Source organism: Colletotrichum chrysophilum (genome assembly GCF_026319265.1).
Source record: "Colletotrichum chrysophilum strain AFK26 chromosome Unknown scaffold_165, whole genome shotgun sequence".
Classification (NCBI taxonomy): domain Eukaryota; kingdom Fungi; phylum Ascomycota; class Sordariomycetes; order Glomerellales; family Glomerellaceae; genus Colletotrichum; species Colletotrichum chrysophilum.
Genome location: NW_026517452.1, coordinates 44372 through 63120, shown reverse-complemented (window position 1 = coordinate 63120; position 18749 = coordinate 44372). Strand labels below are relative to the sequence as shown.

Genomic DNA, 18749 nt, shown 5'->3' with positions numbered 1-18749 from the left:
AGGTTGGATGGACAAGCAACGGTCGTATCTCATGTGGGAGAAGGGCGGGCTGTATATGTACTTGAAGCCGAAGTATTCGGGTTCTGGTGCATCTTCATAGGTTGACAGACTGGATAGCATGCATTCGTGACAGCCTCACTTTTGCGAGAAACGCCCCATGCAATTAACCCTATGTCATCCGGAGTTAGCCTCATTCGAAACCCGAGGCAAGCTGACTGGACTGAACTGGTCCGCGCGCCTTCATGCTGATGAGACAACAGACGAGTAACAGAGGTGTCTGCGTACCCTGCATCCGGTGGGAATATTTCTCTAGAGTAGATGACATGGAGTAGGGAACAAAACAAAAGTAGACCACAGACGAGTTGGTGTCTACAACGAGAGAAGCTCGTCCGTTCACCCGCCCCCACTGGCCTATACGCTTCTGTCTGAACTTTCTTGCGGGTTATTATCTGATGTGTCTTGACTCAGCCCTTCAATCACAGGCGTGGAGTAGATATAGAGTACGCAGTAATTAGGAAGGAATCGGCATCCACAAAAGTACCGTGAGAAACCAATCCAAAGACCAACCTTAGGAGGCAGGGGGGGAGGGGCGTACCAAGTGTTTCTGTGGAGGGGGAATTAGTGTCTGAGAGGGGTGCGTTCGCCTCTGACATGCGATCACAGGCTTGAATACTTCCCAATGAGAGGAAATGGTAGACCAAATAGACTTTGGTTCAAAGTCAAAGTCAGGCAAACCTGTTCCTACGAAGTGAGGGGCGGTATCCGACGGCCCCGACGCCGTCGGATTCTTCATGGCTATTCCCCGACTCTACTTGAGCTAGGAATCCCTCAATCCAATGATCTCCAAGGAGGCATTAATCCGTTCAGCCTTCTTCTGGGAACAAATGCTCTTAAAAATGCCTGTTATCAGGGGTATACATGCCCGGTGCGGAGTTGCGAAGTCGCTCCGCACCGAAGTAATCGGAAGGTGTCTCCGGTGCAGATCCCGTTCGGACTAATCCCGCTCATACCAAAGTCTGCTCATCGGCATCCCGCTCCCACGAGGTTCCCGAACGATTTCTTAACCACTGATACGCATTTTCCAATCCCTAAATTGGGTTATGTCCCCCGCGCCACGTGTCGTAGGTTTGCTACCTTAGAACGACAGACCAATGTTCGTGGTGTATTAACGACAAAATAAGCTTTTGAGTCGCGTGGATGAGCTGGTGAATTTGTCACAATGTAATGGAACCGAGTCATTGGCATGCGGAAGTGTGCGCCCGGTAGTTGTTTACACATCGAATGAAAGTACGAATTCCTGACGAGGATGAAACAGTCAAAAGAAGCTGCGAATCACGTGCGCAATGCCCCCCCTGGATTCTTGGGGGGTATGTTCACTCGACAACTTCCCATCCATTTCATGATAGAAATTCTGCCATGCGACAATGGACGAATCCCCTGCGGTTGCTTGTTGTGGTCGTGAGTCCAGTGTAGTCGTCGTCGGGTTTTCCCTTTCACGACGATGTACGGGAACCTCACCCGTGCTGGCGAATTTCCCTCTCATTACACCGACGAGGGTTTGCCGTTGGAAAATCGCAAAAGCACAATCGTAGGCGTCATTGCGTCTGGCTTGGTATAAATCTCCGCAAAATATGTCGTTGCGACTTGCTGCTGACAATTGTTCATAGGTTGTGGCTTGGTTTTGCGTCGGCCTAAGAATATTTGTGAGAGTGCGGATCGTACGAGCACCTGGTTGGGATGATGCCGTCGTCTTGCTAGCATTAGTACTACTTCTATTCTATCATGGCAATCATGGGTGCTGACTACCACACAGCTTGCCGGTTCAGCCAGCGCGATAGGACTTGCTCTGGGTATTTGATGCGATGTTTGTGCCCTTCAGCAGTACTCAAGACTAACAGAGAAGTAGGAACAAACTACGGCCTAGGACATCCTTTTAGAGAAGTCCCCGACAGCGACAGAGAGATGTTCTTTCTCGTGAGCGGTGCCCATTGGTTCCCATGCAGGCGCAATAGAACGACTTAGGCTCACACTTGGAGCAGTTATTTTACATGTCCAACGCGTCATTTTCCACCTCAAACGCTCTGGTTAAACTGTCGATTCTATTACAGTACCTCCGATTGTTCAAAGACCGCATGCGAAATCTTAGAGTTGCAACAACGGTGCTGATTATCATCGTCTCGATCTGGGGCTTCGCTTTCTCCTTCATGGCATGGTTCCCATGCTTCCCAGTCCAGCAGTTCTATCGCCTAGGCTCAGAATCGAACTGTTACGGATACGGCTCCACCAACTCGATGGAAGTTTACAACGTAGTCGTGTCATCTAATGCGACGAATATGGCTTTGGACTTTATCATTCTTGTCCTGCCTATCCCTCTCTTGTTTAGCGACGATACTATTCGACGGACAAAACTAGGGCTGATGGGGTTATTGTTCATCGGGGCATTGTAAGCGCATGCGAAGAATCCGACTACGTGCTGTTACAGGTGTTCATTGGGGCTTGGGTACTAATGTGGCAACTAGAATCAATGTCATAGCAGGAGGACGCATCGTTGCCAACAGGTCAACATCAGACCGAGAGCCCGATCCAACAAAATCATTCCCGACGATCATACTATTGGGAGAAACCGAGAATCGATTGTCACTGGCGTTGGCGTCAATCCCAGCTTTTTGGCCCGTCGTCACCAAGACATGGAACAACTTTATTTACGTTACGCGCGAGGTCAAGGTTGAGAGTACGTCAAGGGACTTTTCGAATCAATTGGAATTGGGTCGAATCAGCCCGAGAGATTATCACGGTGGGATAGCACGAATTACTACGGAAGACGAGACGACGGAGGCCGGACTTCGACATCCTGGGCGACTTGGCGAAATGGACCGATACGTCAGGCAGCTGATCAGTCCGTTTGCCGAGAATCAGAAGGATGACTCTACTACTCTGACAACGGAACTTAACCGTAGCTTCACAGAGGAGTTGGAAGGGCATAATCTGGACTTTGAGACCATGCCGGAGATGGCTAGATCCAGGGGACCATCGATGAATGTCGAGTCACGGGGTCCTCCAATAGGGGCTGGTGGACAAAAGGCGGGGCATGACCGGTTCAACGTACATAACACAGAGAATGTTTGAATTCCAGTGTTCATTCAAGGACGACTGCTCATTGCATTGGTGGGCGACAACTCGACTCATCTTAGGTGATTTGGGAGGCAGGACGAACGGCGATGCCTCAAATCCATTGATTATAAAGGGATTACCATACGTCAAGGTCAAAGTATCTACAGCCATCCAGATGTTTGAGTCTTCAACCACGGAAGCAGAACATCAAGGAGTCCCTGCAGGTTTTCAGGGAACAACGCGTGTGATGCGTCCTCGACGAATACCACTGTAGAACGATCACCCGCCAGCCCAGTGGTGTAGTTCCATTGGTCTTCCGCTCTCCACGGGTCCAACTTTGCAATGACATCCAGGATCTGTGTGTTGTTTCCTCCAAGGGTGCTGACGCCAGTGCCTGAGACAGAGCCGACGGCTTCGGGGAACCATCCCGACAACCAGACTGACGCGTTGTGGCCAGGGGCAAAGTAGCCCAGTTCCAGTGCCGCAAGTCTTTCCTCAACAGGGTTGCTGTAGTTGCTGGCGATCGTCGCCGTGGCAGCAATCGTGGCGTTAGTGTTGATTCCGGTGTTGATGCATGCCAGTACGATCGCGGGCACCTTCTCCGGAAAGGTAGCGGCCATGTGCTTCGTGACCCTCTGGCCAGCGGCGTGACCGAGAACTACGGCCTTTCCATTGCCGAAAGTGTCAATGACCGAAACAACGTCGGCGCCGAGCTCATCCCAGGTCGTCTTGATAGGGCCGGTAGATTCGCCCATGCCTCGGGGTTGGAGGCGGAGGACTCGGTAGCCGGCTTCGGCAAGCGCGGCGGAGAACTCATGAAAGTCCTCGATACTGTCGCGAGCGTATGATGGCCAGACAAGCAATGATGGGCCCTCTCCTTCGACGAGAACCTGGATGGTGTTGTTCGAAGAGCCGGTGAGATACTCCGTGGTGTACGTGGCTGAGGCCAAGGCCGGCAGCGCGGCGAGAGCCAATGTGTTTTTGAAGTACATTGCGAGAGATGTTGTTTCCTGCTAAGTCGGTATTACCAAGCCTTCAGATTTAATGATTGATGAAATGGCTATGTATAGGTAGCCAAAACTGGGGAAACGAGTGTCTGGAGAGTTCAAAGCTCAAGCTGTCGAAATCGGATAGAGGTGTCGTCTGATCCTCTGTTGCAGCCGGTTGGCGCGACGATATATACACATGTTGTCAAAAGGGGACGCCTCCTTTTCCAACGAACGTCTGATCAAGGCCATGAAGCCTCATATGGGCCCTCTAGATGTCTTACGAATCGGATTCGTCCTATGCTGGGAACGCCATAAAACAAAGTTCAGCGATGTCTTGGCATCGTTCCGCGGTGGCGGCACACCCGAACCTGCGGGCCCGGCACTTGGTCGTTTCCTTGGTAGAAACATGCTTTCTAATTGTGACAGGGGCCGTATTTATTCGACGAACCTGCAATGAAGACTGGTCCTTACCATGGTCCAGAGCCATTGTGGCAGCCAGACCATGTGGCAGGCAGAGAAACCAGCAAAACCTGCCGTCTCCCTTTCTCATTTTCAACTATTTTCGTAGCAGACGAAAGAGGAAGGGAGAATGACAATCATCTAAAAACACGGAGCGTGATGGCTACACCAGATTCCATGTTGCATATGCTCGTGAGCTTGATTGCTGCTGTGACCTCAAGGACCAACGACGTGGTCATTCTTGGCCTCAATCAGACGCTATCTGAGGCTCACGCAATCGATGAATAAAGTACCCGTACAAACAGAGTAGAAGCATGCTTTTCCTCTATCCCCCACAATCCGGATGGAAGCAATTAAGCTCTCACTGCGTATTTGAACTACGGCCGCCCGCGTGGGCGGCCGGCTTGGCAATCCAACATGGCGGAAATTTCGGCCAAAAAAGGGCGAGGTTCTCCCGAAGCCGTCTTTAGGGGTCGACAGCACGACTCGCACACGCGTATGGTACCGTGGATACAGGGGGCCATAGCCCGTGAGTGTAGTGTAACTGAGTCAAAATAATGTCAAACAGCACTACAGTCACTGACATAACCACGACAGCCCAATGATGTGACTTGGAATTGAGATTAGTTAACGAGGGTCGTTCGTAAGCCTCCATCAAAGTTCGGCGGAGCAGTGACTACGCCATCGTCGTCTCCCCAGGGAGAAATGACCGATGGTAGACTGCGAGATTGTCGAGAAACCTTTCACGGACCTATGTTCGATCCCTCACCTGCATTTGCAAATGTCCGGGGCCCAGTGAATCCCAAAATTGCGTTGCGAGATGCTGGTCGCGGAGGCTCCTCCAGCATAATTCTTCAGGCATTGCACGGCGTAGGCATGGTAATGGGTTGCATTGGTCAACTCGTGGCATGGAAGCTCCGGACATCAGACGTTTGGCGGACTGGTTCTCCGACGAGAGTTGCCGCTTCTTGGGCCAAGGAGCTTGTCGAGTTTGGTTCATGACACGAAAAGGACGCGAGTAAAGAAGCAGAAGCATCTGAAAAGAGTAGATCAATGGAATGACTACAAACACAAAAGTGAGCCCCGGGTAATCAGAATCCATGGCGGAGAACTTCGATCGGTCTAAAGCCGACTCCCATCCCGTCTCCTGTTTTTAAGGTTTTGATCCACCGAAGCACCCTGGCCCCGAGGCCGGTCGGTCTCGGTTTCCCAAATGGGTTGCTTTTCCTCGAGCATCAGCATCACCGCCTGGATTATTGAATTGCGATAGAATATGTCTCATTTTGGGGTGAGATTGAAAGAAACTAGCAGGACCATCTCCTACGACCCAGTTCAATCGCCATGGCGACGAACAAACCCGCTGCCCGTCCGCCTCTGCCTCCCTTTTTATCGTTCTCCAGCATCATAACTCAGACATGGCCACCGAAACCAAGTTTTACTGAAAAAGACATTCCGGATCTGTCAGGCAAGGTAGCTTCCAACAGCATAACCAACTTTAGCCGACATGGAATGGCTCGCTGATTGGTTCAAAGGTCTACATTGTCACGGGCTCTAATACTGGAGTAGGCAAGGAGGTCGCCCAGATCCTTTACTCTAAGAATGCCAAAGTCTACGTTGCTGCTCGATCTGAGGTCAAAGCAACACAAGCCATAGAAGATATCAAGAAGAAATGGCCTGAGAGCAAAGGTGATCTGGTGTTCTTGTATTTTGACCTCGCCGACCTTTCCACCATCAAGCCTGCCGTTCAGAAGTTTACCTCCCAAGAGAGCAAGCTTCACGTGCTTTTCAACAATGCCGCAGTTCAAGCACTCAAGAACAGCGACGGCTCGATCAAGACTGCACAAGGCCATGAGCTTCATCTCGGCGTCAACGTCCTTGGGGTGTTCCTTTTCACCAAGCTCTTGACGCCCATTTTAGCCTCCACGGCGAAGATCGAGCCGCCGAACTCAGTCCGCGTAGTCTGGGTTTCTTCGATGGGAACGGAAGTCGTCGGCGAGAAGTCCCATGGAATTTCCCTGGACTACCTCAATTACTGGCCGTCCCTAATGGCTTTGGAAAGGTATGGAATCAGCAAAGCTGGCAACTGGCTGCATGGAGTGGAGTTTGCAAGACGCCATCAGGAGGATGGCATCGTTAGCGTGCCTTGTAATCCTGGGCATCTCAACTCTGACCTTTACCGGGACGGAGGTTTCCTGTTCAAAAGCTTGATCAAGACTTTGGTTCTTCAGCCCCCTATCTTTGGTGCTTACACAGAGTTGTTTTCCGGGCTGTCGCCTAGCATCACGATGAAGGAAAGTGGAAAATGGGGTAAGTTCCATGAGAAGATGTGAAGCTTTACTGCAATGCTGACGTATTTCTAGTGGTCCCATGGGGTCGTTTGTATCCAATCCGCCCAGACTTGGAAGATGCAACGAAGACCAAACAGGAAGGGGGCAATGGACACGCGAAAAGGTTTTGGGAATGGACTGAAGAGCAGGTACACGACTTCTATTAGACCATGAGATAATGGTGTATGACTGAAGATAGCCACGAAGTTTTGTCAATGATCATGAATACAGATAATTGTGCGCACGGAAGCTGTGCTCGTGTTCCTATAGTTTCGCCACGCAACTGAAATTGTCGAATAACTACGTTATGTTCCTCTTCACACCATAATGTCTCATCAATTAAGGACAGGATCATAAAGTCGTTCAAAAGTATGGTCACAAGACCAGCTTTCATGTTGGAATGTTCAATCTTCAATGCGGGAAGAGTAGAGACAATCCTCGGCTGAGGCTTCCAATGCATGTTGAAAGTAGCTGGAGAGCCACACATAAGTTCTAATCTGTGGCGTTAGGGCGTACCGATCGGTCGGTCCATTGGCTGGCCACCACATGCCGACTCAATATTATCGGTGACGGTTTCCTATTCGAGATGTTTCACTAGTAACGTCATGCCGGCCGAATGAGACCGGAAACTCGGGGACTTTCGGGCAACTGCCATCCACAGACACCACGGAAGAGCTCCGGAGCGACCAGCAAATCATAGGTCGGCAGCAGGCAGTTCAGCGCCCATCTCCGATTCAGGATTGCTGGATGTATGACTGAACCTCAATACCCTCCATCGTCTCGTCCAAAGTCTTTGGATAGAGTTACCACTTCTGCCTCTTGAGTTAGACTTCCCGCTGCTTGACGGGACTTGCATCAAAACCTTCCTGTCCTCCGAAAGACTTTTGATACGCACCAACAATGAACTCCAAAACGATACCCAACGAACCAATCGCCATAGTTGGCAGTGCCTGTCACTTTGCTGGCGATGCGAGCTCTCCTTCGAAACTGTGGGAGCTACTCCGAAACCCTCGCGATGCCCGCCGAGAAATCCCAGAGAGCAGGTTCAGCGCCAAAGGCTTTTTCCACGAAAACAACTCTCACCATGGCCGCTCTAACGTTATGCACTCGTACCTTCTTGAGGAAGACCCAAAAGTCTTTGACGCAGAATTCTTCGGTATCAACCCTATCGAAGCTCGGGCTATGGATCCCCAGCAACGAATGCTGCTTGAGACCGTCTACGAAGCTATCGAATCCGGTGGTATGACGATCGAGGGCTTGAGAGGTAGTGACACAGCCGTTTACGCTGGTGTTATGTGTGGAGATTACGAAGCTATGCTACTCCGCAATCTGGATGAAGCACCAACCTACTTTGCGGTGGGAACCTCGAGGGCGGTGCTCTCTAACCGCATCTCATACTTCTTCGACTGGCATGGTGCCTCAGTCACGACAGATACAGCATGTTCCTCTAGTTTAGTTGCGGTACACAACGCGGTCCAGACACTCAGGTCAGGAGACTCGCACATGGCTGTGGCTTGCGGTTCGAATCTCATTCTTGGCCCCGAGATGTTTGTGGTCGAGAGCAAGGTCAAGATGTTATCTCCCGATGGTCTTGGTCGGATGTGGGACAAGGACGCCAACGGCTACGCCCGTGGAGATGGCGTGGCGGCCGTCGTGCTGAAAACGCTAAGCGCTGCGCTCGCAGACAATGACCACATCGAAGGCATCATTCGGGAGACCGGCTTGAATCAGGACGGTGCAACAGCTGGCTTGACCATGCCGAGTGCCACTGCCCAGAGAGATTTGATTCAGAAAACCTACGCCAAGGCTGGGCTTGATCTTACCGTCCCCGGAGACAGACCTCAGTATTTTGAAGCTCACGGAACTGGCACTCCGGCTGGCGGTAAGTGCATAATGTTCATTGCTGGCGGAGAGTTTTGCTAATAAAGATGATAGATCCTGTCGAAGCCGAAGCTATCAGTTCAGCCTTCTTCCCCGATGGCCCAGACACCGCAAAAACAACTTCAGCCAGCTCTCCGTTATATGTCGGCTCCATCAAAACCGTGCTCGGCCACACGGAGGGCACTGCTGGCGTAGCAGCCATCCTCAAGGCAACACTGGCGCTCCAAAACTCTACGATTCCGCCAAACCTCTTGTTCAACAACTTGAACCCCTCAGTCGCGCCATTCTATGACAACCTTGAAATTGTCAAGACCGCGCAGTCGTGGCCTCAGTTGGCCAGCTCCCAACCGAGGCGAGCGAGTGTCAACAGCTTCGGCTTTGGAGGCGCCAATGCCCATGCCATTCTTGAGAGCTATCAACATCCGGCGGAAAGATCTGGAATTGTCGCCGCCAGTGGACCCTTCACCCCTTTCACGTTCTCCGCTGCTTCAGAAGAGGCACTCCGTGCCAACCTAGCATCGTATCTTCACCATCTTGACACCCATTCCGACATCAACCCCCATGACTTGGCATACACACTGAGGGAGCGTCGTTCCGTTTTCCCCTATCGCACCGCCTTTCCCGCACCCTCAATCGCCGATCTCAGGACTAAGATCCAGACCCGGCTAGATGAGAAGGAGACGCCCCTCGGAATCAAGACGCTAACAAGACCCTCTGCTAAATCATCAAAAATACTCGGCATTTTCACTGGTCAAGGCGCCCAGTACGCTCGCATGGGTGCTGCGTTGATCGAACAGTCATCTTACGCCAGGAGAATCATTCAGGAGCTGGAGACGCATTTGGCCCAGCTTCCAGCCGAAGACCAGCCGACTTGGTCTCTTGAGAAGGAGCTTCTCGCTCACCCCTCAACAACTCGACTTAACGAAGCCGCAATTTCTCAGCCACTTTGTACTGCAGTCCAGATCATGCTGGTAGACCTCCTCCGTTCTGGGAATATCCATTTTGATGCTGTGGTAGGCCACTCCAGTGGCGAGATCTCTGCCGCATATGCTGCCGGATTTCTTAGTGCCCGCGACGCAATTTATATCGCGTACTATCGAGGGCTGCACTGCAAGCATGCAGCAAGCCCGAATGGGAACATCAAGGGAGCAATGCTGGCAGCAGTCACTTCGATGGAAGATGCCTTGGAGCTGTGCGAGGACCCGGACTTTGACGGCCGCATTACCGTCGCTGCGTGCAATTCCGTGTCAAGCGTTACCATCTCAGGAGACGAAGACGCCATCGAGGAATTGGAGCTTATTCTGAGCGACGAGAAGAAATTCAATCGACGACTCAGAGTTGACCAAGCATACCACTCGCGACACATGGCTCCATGCTTCGATTCTTATGTGGATTCCCTTCGACGTGCCGGGGTCAAGGCACAGACGCCACCGTCATCGCGGTGCATTTGGTACTCCAGTGTCCATGATGGCAAACCCGTCGAGCTGTCTGCCGACTTGAGTCATATCTATTGGGCACAAAACATGACAAGACCGGTTCTCTTCTCGCAAGCCATCACAGCCGCAGTCTCAGCAAGTTCAGACGCCATTTTTGATGTTGCGCTTGAAGTCGGACCCCATCCCGCTCTCAAGGGACCTGCTGGACAGAACATCCAAGACGCCTTGCAGCAAGCCATCCCTTATCATGGATCTCTGAGTCGCAGTCAAGATGCTGTCGAGTGCTTCTCAACATGTCTGGGCTTCTTGTGGTCAAGGCTGGGAGGATCAGTGAGCCTTCAACGTTGCGAGATTGCGATGTTGTCAGAGAATCCCCAGTTCCGTGTCCTCAAGGGTCTTCCAACCTATCAGTGGAAGCATGAGACACAATACTGGCACGAGTCTCGAAGATCGCGTCGCATTCGTCTTCGCGAAGAGCCGTTCCATCCTCTGCTCGGGGATATTTCACCCGACAGCTCTCCGCACACCATGCGCTGGAAGAATATCTTGAAGCCAAGCGAGATCCCCTGGCTTGAAGGTCACCAGGTACAAGGCCAAATTGTGTTCCCCGCCGCTGGCTACGTGAGCACTGCTCTCGAAGCCGCTAGAACTGTCGCCGGTGACCAAAGCATTCGCCTGATCGAGCTTGAGGATTTCTACATTCGTCAAGGTTTCCCATTTGAGAGTTATGATGCGGGCGTCGAAGTACATGTTGAACTTTCACAGATTTCCAAATCCCAATCAGATTTCATCACCGCTTTCTTCACCTACTCCGCTGCTCTTGGCGGCGAGGAACTCTCGTTGGTAGCCGACGGAGAACTAAAGGTGTTATTGGGCGAGGCATCTGGGAGCTTACTGCCCCAGAGAAAGCCAACGCCCCCGCACTTGATCAATGTCGAGTCAACTCGTCTCTACAACTTCATGGAGAGCCTGGAATACAACTTCAGTGGCCCTTTTCGTTCCCTCATTGGACTCAGAAGAAAGCTCGGGCGAGCTTGCTGCGTCGCCAAGCGAGCGACGACTCCCGACTCGAAGGTGTTGCTGTTCCACCCGGTCGAACTGGATGCTGCCATACAGTCAGTCAGTCTGGCTTACAGCTACCCGGGCGATGAACAGTTGCGAATCCTCCATATGCCCACGAGCATCGGCAAGATCCGGGTCAATCCCTCAGTCTTGGCCTGTCAACAGCACCAGGAGAATGTGGCCATTGACTCGACATGCAACCGCGAAGATCGGTCTCAGCCAGGGGCTGGATTCTCGGGCAACTTTGACATTTCTTTCGATGGTTCTCCAAACGTTGCGGTCCAGCTTGATCAGGTCAAGTTCAAACCTGTGAGATCGGCCGCTAGCGACGACCGTAATGTCTTCTACAAGACTCATTTCGTCCCCACGATTCCAGATGGAGACCTTGCCGCCGAGGGCATTCCAGTCACCCAGGCAGACACGGATCTTCTATGGGTTCTTAGCCGGATTGCTGCGTTCTATCTCAGAAGGTTCGATGAAGATGTTCCAGAAGATTCTCCGGCTAGATCAGAAAGTCCATCATGTCACTATCTCAACTATGCTCGGCACATGACGGATCTTCTGAAGAAGGGTGACCACAAGTATGGTCGGAAGGAGTGGCTAACTGACACTCGCGAGGACGTGGTAGCCGAGGTTGAATCCAAAGGGTATGCAAATCCGTCGCATCTTATCAGTGAGGTTGCTAACAAAATAACTTTAGTGTCGCTGACAACTCCGTTGTCAAAATCATGCGTCTTGTGGGCGAAACCATGCCTAAGGTTTTCAGAGGAGAGACCACCATGCTTGAGCATTTCCGCACTTCGGGACTCTTGGATGAGTATTACGCACATGGCTTTGGCACTATGCAGTCATCGATGTGGCTCAGCGGCATCGTCAAGCAACTCACAGATCGGCGCCCGCATCTGAACCTGCTTGAGATCGGTAAGCCGACATCTTTTCAACCCTTATCACGTTACGGAGCTGACACCCAGACTATAGGCGCCGGAACTGGTGGTGCAACCAAGAACATCCTGCGAACCATTGGTCACAGTTTCGGCAGCTACACATTCACAGACATCTCGTCCAGCTTTTTTGAGAACGCGGCCGAAGCATTCGAGGAATGGAGTAACCAGATGATTTTCAAAGTCTGCGATGCCGAGAACGACCCTGTCCAGCAAGGATTTGTTGAAGGCTCCTATGACGTGGTCATCGCATACCTTGTAGTTCACGCCACAGCCAAGCTCGACGAGACCATGCGAAACCTGCGAAAGCTTCTCAAGCCCGGCGGCTTCCTTCTCATCGGCGAGGGAAGCAACGAAGGACCCATGCAAGCCGGTGCCAGTTTCATCTTTGGCCCTCTCTCTGGATGGTGGAGAGGAGTAGATGAAGGCCGAACTCTCACCCCCTTCATCAACATTCCCGAGTGGAGCGATATCCTGAAGCGAACTGGATTCTCCGGCATCGACACCATGTCGCCTCCACTTCTTCTCGATACCTTCGGTACCATCCTCTTCGTATCGCAAGCTGTCGATGACCGCGTTGGTCTCATTAGACAGCCGCTATCCTCGGCACAGGATCTACTGCAAGAGAAGCAACTCATCCTGATCGGCGGCCAGACAGGCCCTGTAGCCCACGTCTCACAAGAGATCAACAATCTTCTCGCACCTCTGTTCGGCAATGTTCGTCATTTCAAGGCCCTGGAGGATGTAGATGACAGTATCTTGGAGCCCAATGCACTCATTTTGAGTTTGACAGAGCTCGATTTCCCTGTCTTCAAGGACATTAGCCCCGAGAGATGGGCCGCCTTCAGAAGACTCTTTGAGGGAGAGAAGACTATGCTCTGGATCACCAGCGGTCGCCTTGACCACGAGCCCTACACCAACATGACGGTCGGTTTCGGTCGCTCTGCTGTACATGAGGAGGAAGATCTTCGTCTACAGTTCCTTGACATTCCCGATGCCAACAAGGCCGATCCGCAAGCCATTGCCGAGAATCTCATTCGCCTCTCTGCGAAGCATTTGGAAAGCGGTGATGTTCTCCATACTATGGAGCCCGAAATCATCATGGATGGCAAGGGCCGTCAGCTTGTTCCGAGATTGCGGCCCATTCACGACGCCAACGATCGACTGAACTCTGTCCAGCGACCCATCCTGCACCAAGTTGATGTGGATGGCTCGCCGGTTGAGTTGAAGTGGGAGAACGAATATTTCGTCCGCCAATTGTCCAGATTCGAAACCGTCCCTGATCCCAGGCAGTAAGTGTTTTCGTGTTGGATTCTCATAATTTCTCAGGCTTAAAGCTAACCTGGAAAACCACAGATCTGGTCTCATCGAGCTCAAGACCACACGTGCTATTCTTTCGGCAGTGAGAACCCCAATCGGTCATCTATTCCTCGCCATTGGCCTTGACGAAGACGGTACTCGGTATCTCACACTCGTGCCATCTTTGACCTCCGTAATGCAAGTTGCGAGGGAGGCGGTGGTACTCTACAAGTTCCCCGACTTGACAGATGAAGCTGTCCTCACTCTCACCGCAGCCCATCTCGTCAGCAGAGCAATCATTGACCCTCTTTTCTGCGGCCAAAAGGCGCTCACACACAATCCATCCGCGGCTCTCGCAAAGGCCATCTCTAATCAGGCGTCTCAGACTGGCGTGGAGGTGATCTTTACCACGGATGCTGACGTCGCTGTGCCGAGTCCGTCCTCTTGGATCAGATTGCCTCGTTATGTTGGCCGGTCTGGAATCAGCCGTCTGATTCCTAGCGACATTGCCTGCTTTTCTGCCCTCTCTCATCGCGAGTCTGAGAATGAGCGAACGATAGGGTCTGTCCTATCACCCCACTGTCGCAAGGAGAGCACGAAGACGATCTTCTCTCCCAATGCCGTCGACTCAAGTCGGCACCCGCCCGCAGTCTTACAGCAGCTCCTTCAGAAGGCCATTGGTTACGTCCAAAGTCAACAATACGATCACATTGATGACTTGATCAATCTCGACAGCTTGACAAATGGGGAACCCCCCGAGAACCCGTTGTCAATCATTGACTGGCCAGCCAGCACCTCAGTCCCCGCGAGAGTCACTCGGTTCGACGTCAAACCACTTTTTAAAGGCGACAGGACGTACTGGATCTGCGGTCTTTCGGGTGCTCTGGGCATCTCACTATGCGACTGGATGATTGACCGAGGTCTGAAGTACCTCGTCTTGACGAGCCGTAACCCGAGGATTGAGCCCGCTTGGATCGAAGATCATGCACGAAACGGTGTTACTGTCAAGATTATTTCATGGTAAGTGTTTTCTTTCTGATGTGAAAAATCCGAGATCTCATTGATGACACGATTTCTAGTGATGTGACCGACGAGAAGGCTCTTCGCGCCGTACACCAAACCATCGTCGACACCCTCCCGCCCATCGTTGGAGTTCTCAACGGAGCTATGGTCCTGAGAGATGTTTCCGTTCGCAACATGGCCTTTGACCAGGTAACGGACGTCATCAGACCCAAGGTCCTTGGAAGTATCCATCTCGACAACATATTCCACGATGTGAACCTCGACTTCTTCGTGCTCTTGTCCTCGATCAACTGCGTCATTGGAAACGTCGGCCAGGCCAACTATGCTGCAGCCAACATGGGCATGTGTGGCGTTGCCGCCAATCGTAGGAAGCGCGGCCTTGCTTCCACCGTCATCAACGTTGGTGCCGTGATTGGAGCGGGCTACATCACCGAGTCAGACCGTCAACTCGATGTCACAGTTGCGAAGATGGCCATGGTCCACTTGTCTGAGGATGACTTCCACCAAATCTTCGCCGAGGCTATCGACGCCGGCAACCCTGACTCGCCCAATGGCCCCGAGATCTCGACTGGTCTTCTTGACATATCTCCCAACGCCGCCAACATCCCCAAGTGGTATTCCAACCCAATGTTTGCCCACTTCATCGTCCATCAGACCACGAGCAATGATGGCAAGAAGCAGCAGACAAAGGCCGCATCGATCCAGGACCGTCTCCAGGAGTGTCAGTCTGATGCCGACGTCCTTCGAGTAATTCAGGGTAAGTCCATTCACACACTTTGAAACTTACGATAGAACTGACGCAGTGATCTAGAGTCGTTTTCTGCTCAATTGCGTTCCATCTTGCAGATATCGACACCCGACGATGACTTGATGGTCATGCGCAGCGTCAATCTCGGCCTGGACTCACTCGTCTCGGTCGATATCCGGTCTTGGTTCTTGAAGAACTTCCAAGTCTCGATCCCAGTGCTGAAGATCATGTCCAACGACTCTGAGATGGGCACGCTGGCTAAGATCGCCGCTGAAGGCATTCCTTCCAACTTGATTCCCCAAGTTGCGCAGGATGGCGCAGTCACTCCCAATGATGGGAACACCAGTGACACAAATACCACTATCGCGACACCGCCGACCGAGAGCAGTCCTGAGCCTACGTCGCCCTCCACTTCCATCACCACACCTGGAAGCGATTCCTCGGACAAGGGCGATGCAACTGTTCAGGGGATCGACTGGGAAGCCGAGATATCGCCACCATTTGGCATCATCCCATTCCCAAGTATGAATCCTCCGAAAAAGCAACCCAGCGTTATTCTCCTCACCGGAAGCAGCGGTCTTCTTGGACACCATCTCCTCAACCGGCTTTTGGAACGGCCATCAATCACGAAGATCATCTGCGTCGCAGTCCGTCGGCTTTCAGAACGACTTGAAAAGGGACGATTGCCACCTGCTTCCGACCGCATCGCCTACTACGAGGGTGACTTACAGCTTCCCCGCTTTGGCCTCACCGAAGAGCAGGAGGTTTCAATCTTTTGGGAGGTTGACGCCGTGATCCACAACGGCTCCGACACGTCCCATCTCAAGTACTACTCAGCTGTCAAGCAAACCAACGTTGAGTCCACCCGGTATTTGGTACGCAAGTGCCTGCCACGCATGATTCCGATCCACTACGTTTCTTCCGTGGGAGTCTGCTTGCTGTACGGCCAAGACGAATTCCCCGAGGTTTCGGCCACAGCAAGTGGGATCAAACCTTCGCCCGATGGCACTCATGGCTACATGTGCTGCAAATGGGTATGCGAGGGTCTTCTCGAGAAAGTCAACGCCTTATATGGCCTCAAGATTTGGATCCAACGGCCTTCTACCATCATACGCGCCGGTGATGACGCCAGTGTCGCGGAGGCAGAGTTCGACTGGGTGAACGCTCTTCTTCACTACTCCCATCGCATCAAAGCCGTACCTAAGTCAAACCACAACAAGGGAGCTTTTGACCTCGTCCGCGTTGAGAGCGTCTGTTCTGACATCATCCGGGAGCTGCTCCGTGCTGAACCGAGACAAGGTAATGGGGTCTCATACTTCAACAACGTGGGCGATATTGTTATTCCCATGGACAGGATGAATGAGATTGGGAAGCAAAATGGTGTTGAAGCATCGTATGAAGTCTTGTCAATGGAGGAATGGGCTCGGAGAGCTATTGATTCAGGACTGCATCCCGCCGTTGCTGCACTGATTGAGACGTTTGATGAGCCAGGGGAAGCACACTACCCCAGGCTGTTGAAGATTAGGGAGTAAGGGTATGGGGCAATGATAGCTTGAAGATCAGTGTCAGGTGTATGCACAGGCGTCATTTGAGAGTAGCACCTCTCATCATGTACTGTGTTAGATTTCTTTTCCCTGAATTTGAGCGTCAAAACTGCATCACCTCTGCGATGATTATCGCAATTGCCTTATCATCATAGAAAACTGGATGCAAGGTCTCATTTAATTGAATGAACAAGCCGTCAATTGTGGAAGTTGATCGTCTAATTCTGCCGCTAAGTGTCTAGAATCCGCTTGACATTAACGATAGCTTCCTTCAGTGATGCTAGTGAAGCCGCAAAATGTGTTCTATTCTCAGCGCCCGCTGCCTGATCCATGGCCCCAAAACAATTCAAAACACTCGATAGTGAGGCTTGATCTATACCACCATGCAGTAGGCCATCATGATACTCATCTCGTTTACCCGAGATCCTCAGCTCGAGAGGTAGGCCAAGTGTCTTCTCAATGGTCTCAAACTGATGTTCGATTGTTTGTACAAGTATCTTCGTCTGTAGTGTGCCTTGTTGGACGACGAACCCTCCGAGCTGAAGCCCTGGTAGAGTTTGGGGATCTCTTGATGTGGCGGATTGGGATGTCGAGGTTGGTCCCTTTTTGAGTTGATCGTAAAGATCGAGTAGCAAGCTGTCGAAGATGGCTATGATCCGTGCATAACACGCCAGCAGATTGAGAATACAGGTAAAACTTGGCGAAGGAAAGGAACTCCCTTGCCCAGCCATGTCGCTCCGTCTAATGTTACATTGGAAAATGGTGAGAAATTCAGACGTGCTGCAGAGGGCATTGCCGAAAGCATTTGGATCGGCCTGTCGGTTGGTGGAAACGGGGCTGGCCTTGTCGGCGACTGGTTGGTCCCTTTCATGGGGGTGGTGTTCCGCCTTCTTGTACACCTCCATTTGTTTACACAAATCAACGCTGAGTTGTGACAGTCGAAGATCGCATTGAGCCCAGGACAAGGCCTCAGACTCCTTGCGAAAGTCCTTGGGCTCTTCTATAGCAGTAGTAGACTCAAGTGCGGCTATGAAATCGCCTTCCTCGTTGTGCAACAGAGGTGGATCATGGATTTGACCATCTCCAATATCCATGTGATAGTCTAGATCAATTGGCTGCGGAAGGGACAGCAGCGCTTCCGACTCCACGTACGAACTAGCGAGATCGTCCAAGTCGAAGTGGTGGTTGGCGAGTGAGTGCAAGTCATCAATGTCTTTGGGCAACAGCCCGCCAAAGTACGAGGCTCTCGGACTCGGGTCCAGTGACGTGCCGGACCTTGTCTCGGCGGTGGACTGCGATCCGGAGGATCCAGGCGGCGATGGATCGGTCGGTTGGTACCTTATCCCACCGGCGCGGGCCGTCTTAGAAATACTGCTCCGTCTTCTCAAGACGTCATGACAAGAACGCCCTAAGGGCTGCGTGTAGCCGGTGACGCAAGGAACTCCCGCTCGAATACATCGATCGCAGTGTTGTGTATCATCTACTCGGACTGGGCAGCGTAGTTTCTGTTTTCGGCATCGGTCGCATGCGGAGCGCTTTTGGGTTGAAAAGAAGGAAGCGGACGGGTTCGTTGGGGCCATGGATTCTATTCAACTTGCGCGAAAGTTAGCCTGAGACTCGGTGTGAATGCCCTGCAGCAAATGGTTTAGATCACACTGCATTGTCGACGTACAAACTGCAAACTTCCAACAAACCAACCATGAAGATTATCCCGAGCCTCAAAGAGGAAACTGCACCCTGATCTACGTTATAAAAATACACTTGGTTGGCAGACCGTTTTCATCCGTACTCCGTTCAGTACGAATACCCGAGCACAGCAACGCAACTCGGCAAGATAGCCGTTGTGGGGGCTCTGGGGTCGCTGTGGCAGAGGCCGCTGAAGGAGCGGTGTGTAAGCGAGTTGCGCCATTCATTGAGTCTTTGCTACCG

General features: G+C 52.0%; 3 protein-coding genes across 3 annotated transcripts; 2 read left to right on the top strand and 1 right to left on the bottom strand.

The window, feature by feature from the left end:
- Positions 1-3272: 3272 nt before the first annotated feature.
- Positions 3273-4103, bottom strand: COL26b_012166 (uncharacterized protein; the record flags this gene model as incomplete). The annotated part of the gene is made up of 1 exon (XM_053184814.1): positions 3273-4103. One exon carries the CDS (start codon positions 4101-4103, stop codon positions 3273-3275), a length of 831 nt encoding a protein of 276 aa, XP_053031245.1.
- Positions 4104-5900: 1797 nt separating this feature from the next.
- On the top strand, positions 5901-6889 carry COL26b_012165 (uncharacterized protein; the record flags this gene model as incomplete). Its single annotated transcript, XM_053184813.1, has 2 exons — positions 5901-6029; positions 6092-6889. 2 exons carry the CDS (start codon positions 5901-5903, stop codon positions 6887-6889), a joined length of 927 nt encoding a protein of 308 aa, XP_053031244.1.
- Positions 6890-7786: 897 nt separating this feature from the next.
- Positions 7787-16808, top strand: COL26b_012164 (Type I Iterative PKS; the record flags this gene model as incomplete). Its single annotated transcript, XM_053184812.1, has 7 exons — positions 7787-8768; positions 8822-11912; positions 11966-12186; positions 12244-13498; positions 13563-14525; positions 14585-15285; positions 15340-16808. The coding sequence occupies 7 exons, from the start codon at positions 7787-7789 to the stop codon at positions 16806-16808; spliced, it is 8682 nt and encodes a 2893-aa protein (XP_053031243.1).
- Between the last annotated feature and the right edge of the window lie 1941 nt (positions 16809-18749).